The sequence below is a fragment of the Metopolophium dirhodum genome, chromosome 2, assembly GCF_019925205.1.
Source record: "Metopolophium dirhodum isolate CAU chromosome 2, ASM1992520v1, whole genome shotgun sequence".
Taxonomy (NCBI): domain Eukaryota; kingdom Metazoa; phylum Arthropoda; class Insecta; order Hemiptera; family Aphididae; genus Metopolophium; species Metopolophium dirhodum.
Genome location: NC_083561.1, coordinates 42,424,345 through 42,431,660, shown reverse-complemented (window position 1 = coordinate 42,431,660; position 7,316 = coordinate 42,424,345). Strand labels below are relative to the sequence as shown.

Genomic DNA, 7,316 nt, shown 5'->3' with positions numbered 1-7,316 from the left:
TCAGAAAAATCACATTTCAATTATGAAATTAAAAATATAGGTTACAATAAAAAAAAACAATTTTCTTCAAAAATATAATACTTAAGAGTTGTACCTTAATTTAAATGTTTCAAATAAATGAGTGTAATGACTTTTTATAAAAAAAAACATCACCTTGTATTTATATTTAGCTTATATAATGATATTTTATATGTGATTTTCTAAGCAATAAACTCATTTTTGTGTTATTTATACTCCTTATGGTGTTTAAATGAATTAAATGTTTATTTAAGGTGACTTATTTCCATGTATCCTCTTAATGTCAACTAATTTAAAAATAAGTATTAATAAATAGAAACTATAAACTGTTTTATTTCTTTAAAATGTTTAAATTTTATTGTTCCATCAAATCCTCAATTTGAAAACCGATATTTATATGCAATTATGATAACCTACTATAAAGCTTTTACAAAGTTCAAATTTAATGCAGTTTTTCATTGCTCAAAGCTGAATGAAGTCTTCAAAAAAAAGTTTAAAATATTAATTTTGAATAATTCCCCACTTCAACCCTAATCACTACGATACTACTCCTTTAAAAGTACTGAAGCTGAACAACGATTGTCAATCATTCAGACATTCTTGACTTCATATACTATACATTATTCTATATAGTAGATATTTACTATTTAAACAATTTCAGGGGGAGGGGCTAACGTTAATAACATCAATGTGAGCAGGGGAGCTTCGATCCTACAAAACTGAAAAAGGAGGAAGATTAACGGACTTTTGAGGGGGGCTAAGCTTCCCGATTTACTGCAATGATTAGAGCCATGATCTAATTAGATAATTTTATAGACAAAGGAGTAAGGATAATGATAGAATTATTATGATGCTAATATATTTACTTATCTAATACCAAATACCAATACACAATTTCTTATCGTTATTCCTTATCATCCACGTTTAGAAGTAACAGATAAGAATAATTTTTATGAAGTTAAACACGTTTTTTTTTTTGAGATTCAAGGCATTTCAAGGAAATATTATTTGTTTATTATGTTTCTTTATTTCAGATATCTCTCATTATTAGTTTTTGTTTATAATTAATATTTAAAATACTAAGTAATACCTGATTAACTTAATACACATTTTTAAGCTTAAAATTGTAATGAAGTGTCATATTTGCGAAATTAATGAATCCAAATATAAATGTCCAAAATGCAGAAACGTCAAGTAGTAAGTATCAAATTTAACTTTTAAATAATTCTAAAATATTTATCTTCAATATATTTTATATAGTTTCTTGATTTTGGGTTAGATCACTCGCTCATCCTGGAAATATCAATTGTTAAGAAAATATTTGCCGAATATAAGTAGGTAAAACAGTATTTGGTCAAAATAGATGGATACTTATATTCCCAAACCAAATACTAAAAACTAAATTATTTTAATATATTTATGTCAGTACTGCAAGTATATGCTAAAATATAATCAAAATTCACTAGCTCAGCTTACTGTGTACACTGCAATATGTCAATATATCTATGTGGTATGTGTATGATATAGTAACTAGTACTTATACTTGCTTGGAACTTTGTGCAATCCATATTTGTAAGAAATTAGTGTATTTAAAATTTAATTTGATACAAATATGTTATACGTTAATAAATATCATTTGGATTTATTTTTATTTATTTTATTACATATTTTTGTTACTTTTTATCGTATATTTTAATATTAATGGAACAATCGATTTTCATACATAGTAAGACGGTATTTATTATTAGGTATTCAAAAATTCAATATTCAATAAAATTGATTCAATATTTATCTAAATTTACCACAATTAGGATATTATTTGCAAATAGTGATTAAAAAATGTACTTTATGTGACACAAAGCATATCATAAGTTGGGTACCATTGGATAATTGTCCACCAGAGATCAAGAACAGTAGTACCAAAAATAAATTAAAACATGATATAAAAAATAGTGGTGATATTTCCAATTTACTAAATGCCATTTCTAAATGTCTGTGTCATGTATTTGAATAATTGCTATTTATAAACCAATCAAAAATGTTCTTATTTTCCAGTTGTTCTGTTGCATGTTACCAAAATCATCTATCAGGTGATTGTACAACAAGCAACCAAGATGCATCGGTTGAAATGTTAAAAAATGTACAACTGTATCCAACTGAAGACACAATTCCATCCGAAAAATTAAATTTACTTTGTATGTATGATTTAACTTACTTTTTATCTAATTCTTATTAATATTTAAGGCTTAACCATTTAAGGATTAACCAAACTTTAATTTAGGTGTACCCTCGGGTGTTATATTTTATTTATTGTTTTTTTGTGTTTAGGTTATGACAATCGCCTAAAAGAATTAGTTTCTGATTCTTTTTTACAAAAACTATTGGAAAAAATAGACAACAGTACTAATCCTAATGAAGAATTGGAAAAAGCTATGATTGAACCTATATTTGAAGAATTTGCTAGAAGATGTTTGGAAATTGTAAGGGACGAAAATGTAAATTGAAGTTTAAACTTAAATAATCAATAAATCATTGGAAAATTATAACAACTGAAAAGTTAATAGTTTTAAGAACATATTTTGTTTACTTAATTAATAATTTTACTCACAAAGAAAAAATTGACTGAAAACTGTAATTATTATAATAATATAATATAGAATTTTTAAATGTAATAATTGTATTCAATTTATATTATAAGTTGAGTTAGCCTAACCATTGCTCATCGTCTCGTCTGACCACCATAAAATTAAAAGAATAAAAAAATACACCTTAGATGTGCATCTCCTCTTGATCAAAACATTAATATTCAACAAACACGCTGAAATAAATATCAAATTATTCATTTATGGATCTTTAATTAAGGCTATGTAGACTTTTTGTGGGAGCTTTTTTTTGAAAACAGATTTATAATGATTTAGGCAAATCAAGTTCAACAAAACATTCTATTAATATCTTAATATAAACAAAGCTATTCTGTGCATTCAATCTCTACATCTTATAATATGCGGCCCTTATCAATGTCTTTTTCAGGAAATATTGTTTCTAATGTTATGTTAACTCTTAAAAATAGATAAAAAATAAATTAAAACATTTTACAGTTTGCTTTGATTATTTTGTTATTTGTTGCTTCTGAGAGTACTTACGATACCTGCATGATACTATTACCATTATATCACATGACACATGACACATGTGTTGTAAGTGTTTTTATGGTTGAGAAAAATGTTCACTATAAAAAACCGTTGGGGAAAAGGCCATTGAAAAAAATGTGTACCAAGGGTAGCATAATCCTAAATGGATGGCAAGAAGTCTAATCTCAAACAAAATTCAAATTTTACAAAACAAAATCCTATGCACTATCACTAGTGCCATATTATATTTCCAATTTTAATTTACACACAGACTTACAAACTAAAACTGTTCATGCAGTCATGCAGAAGCAATAACATTCTACAAGTAATTTAACTCCTTTCTCATCCCAAACATCTAATATAAAATCTAGTCAGTAGTACAGTTCCTGGGAATAAACCATAAAGACTGAAAAGGAACTGATGTAGACTGTGAGATGCTCTTAATGAATAATTAAAGACAGAAAAAATACAAAATGGAACTATTAATGGCTGGGTAGCACTTTCTTCATGTTTTGATGTAAATAATCTTGTATTACAATATAATTCTATTGGATATCTAAAAGAAAAAATGTTATTGGTGGTCTTTCATCACTTGAATTTCCATTAAAGATACAGTTAATATTATCTATAAATCATTATATATATATAGTATTTAAAGCGCTATCTCTTTCATTAATATTTATAGTTGACTATTTATAATTTTGACATGTATATGTCTTACGGGTCATTCTATAATTTTGTGCAACACGGAAAGCGTTACTGTGACGTCATCGTGTCGAGGTTGGGAGCCAAAAATATTATTTTATTTTTCTGATCGATTACACGTTAAAGCTGCCATGACAACAAATAAGAACAAAGATGAAATTAATATTATAAAATTCTAGGTTGCACCTAGCAACCTAGGTTAGTATAATCACAGAATATATGTTATATATTTCATATATTCTGTGGTATAATTAGGTTACCATAGCAACCTCATTATACTTTTTTAGATTTTTAGGGTAGCCATGAATGTATTAAATTTACAAGACATAAACATGTACTCCTTGATTTTTAATCAAGTAAATATGGTAATTGAAATAAAAAAAAATTTGAATTTTGAAAACTTCAAGAATTTGTCTTAATAGGAAAATAGTAAAAATGTAACTCAGTAATGATGAGTAGGTGGGTAATTTAGCTAGCTTTAATATAAAATATTAATGAGAGATTTGATATCACATACAAGTGGTATACCCATTGGAATCCACAAAAACGTCGGCGTGAACAGTCCCAAAATTTCTATTTTTTAACTTTTCTCCTAAACTATGATAGCTAGAAAGTTGGCTGATAACTCATTAAAAAGGGATTATCAAGTAGATACTAAATGTAAGGTTAAAATTTTTTTTAAAAAATGATTTGATTTTTTACCGATAAAAAAAGAGTTATTTTTTGCTAGATTTTCATTTAGCGAGTTAGATGTCCATAACTGTAGAACGGATTTTGTTGTTTGGTGTCTTGTTAGATTCACATTGGCTAGGAGAAGTGCAGTGAAGATTTTCAGAACTTTATCTCCAATTGTTAATTCACTATAAAGCTGTAAAGCTGAAAAACATCAAAAAACGCCAAATAAAATTTGTTTTAATTTTTTTTAATGTTCTGTAGTGAATTAATTATTAAAGATAAAGTTCTGAAAATCTTCACTGTACTTCTCATAACCAATGTGAATCTAATAAGAATCCAAACAACGAAATCCACTCTCCGGTTTCGGAGATCTATCTCACTAAATGAAAATAAAAATGGCTATTCACACCGACATTTTTCTGGATTCAAATTGTTATACCACTTGGCCGCTTGGGTGTGGTATCAGTTAATAAATTTCTAAAAACTAAAAATCAAGAAAGTTTACATGCCGATCCCTGACTTGGAAAGCAATTTTTTTTTGTTTCTAACCTTTCTATTTCCCAAAATATTAACAAACAAAATATTTTTATTATTTGCTAGATTATGTCATTCTATAAGCAACGTGGTATCTTCTTGGGTTTGGTTTAGGTCTTAACAAATTCAAAATCAAAATAGCATTGGACATCTGCATTAACAAATGCACCTATGTTAAAATTACAAGTGATAAATTGATAAATATTTTTTCATACTTGTAGAAACGAACATAAAAATGTTAGAATGATGACTGGATCCAAAAACTTTTCCTCAAGTTTTTTCACTTTATCAAAACAACCCATATGACAATTATTTATTTTAGCATACTGTTTAAGGTTCCGCTGTTCTTTATAACATGATTCTGGAATTGGTAATTGTTTTGATTTGTAACTATTCCCACCATGTAATCCACAACATGATAACTAAAAAAAGATTTAATAAGTTATACCGAATACAATAAATAATATAAACAAAACTTTTGAACATATCAACACTTACATCTATCTAATATTGCAAAAATTGGGAAGTTGGTTTTATGAATAACTAGGCTTAGCCATGGCCTAATAATATTCAATGAAAGGGCTGCTTTAATATACGTCTTAACTTTTAAGGGCAACCCAGCTTCACAACTAAATATGAATAAAAAATAGTAACTATTTTATTTTAGTTTTTAATTTTTTAATATTTTTTTTATTCGTGGTACATTATTAACTACTAGGTTATTAGCTTGCACCAAAAATATATTAGTTACATATAAATAATACAATAGTTTCTTTGGATTGATTTGAACATATCAATAAGTTATAGAAATTCGATAATTTTGTTGGTGTTGTTTTGGATTGGGCTGAGGGCTTTGAAGAGGTTGTCAGGGCGTCAGGCATTTCTAGGCTTTTCTGGTATCTATACGGATTTGGCAGTAAATAAACTGTTTTATATTTAAAAAGAAAAATATTTACGCAGTTTTTAAAAATGTTAAAATCTTATTTCAATACATTTATTGAATTTAGAAGTGCATTTTTTCAAATTTAATAAAAAAAAAGCCCTCATAAGACTACACTCATATTTCTGAACACTACTTCTAGCTTTGCCTTTATAGATGTGAAGCACTTACTCTATAAAAAGAATCTATTCTTTTTAAAATCCATAATCTACAGACATTTTTATGCAGGAATATACACATCAGTGGCGTGTCCAGGAATTTTCAATGAGGGGGGGGGAACTGAGAGGGGTGCTATAAGTAATAATCAGAGTTATTAGAACACTTAAAATTTAAAAAATACACGCTATAATATTACTTTAAATCTCGTTAAATATATGCAATAAAAACAATATATGGAATTTTAAAACAAAGTTAAGCACAAGAAGACAAAGAATAACCATAACACTCTCAACCGAAAACACAACTAGTATAGTAATTACTAATTAGTAGATTGTAAATACTAGCCACTAGGTAGTAGGTACGACTGTACGAGTACACTATTAGTCGACTGTACCTATTATAATAAAGATTATACATTTTACCTAACGGCTGACGGCTGACGCTTTCAACACTCGTTCGATGATAATCGCAGTCGAAAATGACGTAAAAGAGGCCCATCAAAATCAGCAGATTGTCACAGAAGTTTAAAATTAAAACCAAAATGGTTACGAAATGATGCGTCAGCGCGTCAGTGTAGTCAGTAAATTTTACGTAATCTTAAGGTATTTACATTTAAAATTATTCAATAATCAAAAACACGTTTATTAAAAGATTATTCCATTAAATATAACCAATTTTAATTAAAAATGGGTCAAAATGCAAAAAATATCTAAAAAAGTCCAGAAATAACAAATCTAAAAAAAATCAAAATATGCAAAGTAAAATGTTTAATTTCAGTTTTGAATTATGAAACAAATGTTAAGCTTACTCTATACTATATCTTAGGCATTTAATAAGAATTATGCTAATGCTACAAAATCCTTGGTAATAATACATTTAAATTGATTGTGGTGCTAATGCCAAAGACACAAATATAGGTGGATAAGTTTGGACAATTGGTGGAGCATAACCCCCACTCACTGGGCACACCACTAATATATATTAATATCAGTTAAAAAATATTAAATAATATTATATAGTAAAACGTAATATTTATACGTATATGTATAATTCATAAAATTAAGTAGCCATAGGGGAACACTGTTGAGGTAGGATCACAAATATACAGTAAAACGTCCATATTACGAACTTTCAATCAACAAATTTTTTCTGTT

The 7,316-nt window shown here is 27.2% G+C and overlaps 2 protein-coding genes across 9 annotated transcripts in view; one reads left to right on the top strand and one right to left on the bottom strand.

The window, feature by feature from the left end:
- LOC132938116 (uncharacterized) overlaps positions 1-7,316 on the bottom strand; it is a 32,654-nt gene that overhangs the window by 2,393 nt on the left and 22,945 nt on the right. The window contains exons 1-4 of one of the 6 annotated variants that reach the window (XR_009663873.1): positions 6,359-6,529; positions 6,175-6,294; positions 5,562-5,692; positions 5,352-5,485 (exon numbers count right to left, since the gene is read on the bottom strand). Coding sequence is in view for 4 of the 6 variants with exons in the window: in XM_061004791.1 (XP_060860774.1) it covers positions 5,131-5,214; positions 5,279-5,485 (291 nt within the window). In the remaining 2 variants the exon portion in view is untranslated. Of the gene's footprint in view, positions 1-1,126; positions 1,312-2,988; positions 3,706-4,760; positions 5,215-5,278; positions 5,486-5,561; positions 5,693-6,174; positions 6,530-7,316 lie in introns of those variants that run through there. The other 5 variants (XR_009663872.1, XM_061004794.1, XM_061004793.1 and 2 more) reach the window with 5 other exon arrangements.
- Positions 167-2,693, top strand: LOC132938119 (zinc finger HIT domain-containing protein 3). Of its 3 annotated transcripts, none has more exons than XM_061004798.1 (4): positions 167-1,215; positions 1,279-1,352; positions 2,074-2,213; positions 2,347-2,693. In XM_061004798.1, the coding sequence occupies exons 1-4, from the start codon at positions 1,189-1,191 to the stop codon at positions 2,520-2,522; spliced, it is 417 nt and encodes a 138-aa protein (XP_060860781.1). In that variant the 5' UTR covers positions 167-1,188; the 3' UTR covers positions 2,523-2,693. The 3 variants fall into 3 exon arrangements, with proteins under 3 accessions (XP_060860781.1, XP_060860782.1, XP_060860783.1); XM_061004799.1 differs by having other exon boundaries at positions 188-1,215; positions 1,298-1,352; XM_061004800.1 differs by lacking the exon at positions 1,279-1,352 and having other exon boundaries at positions 374-1,215.

Excerpts from the sequence above, each read along its gene's own strand:
- LOC132938119 (XM_061004798.1), top strand. The coding sequence starts at position 1,189 with ATGTCCAAAATGCAGAAACGTCAAGTA. Across the intron at positions 1,353-2,073 it reads AAAATATTTGCCGAATATAA|TTGTTCTGTTGCATGTTACC; the intron begins GTAGGTAAAACA and ends CTTATTTTCCAG. Across the intron at positions 2,214-2,346 it reads CGAAAAATTAAATTTACTTT|GTTATGACAATCGCCTAAAA; the intron begins GTATGTATGATT and ends TTTTGTGTTTAG.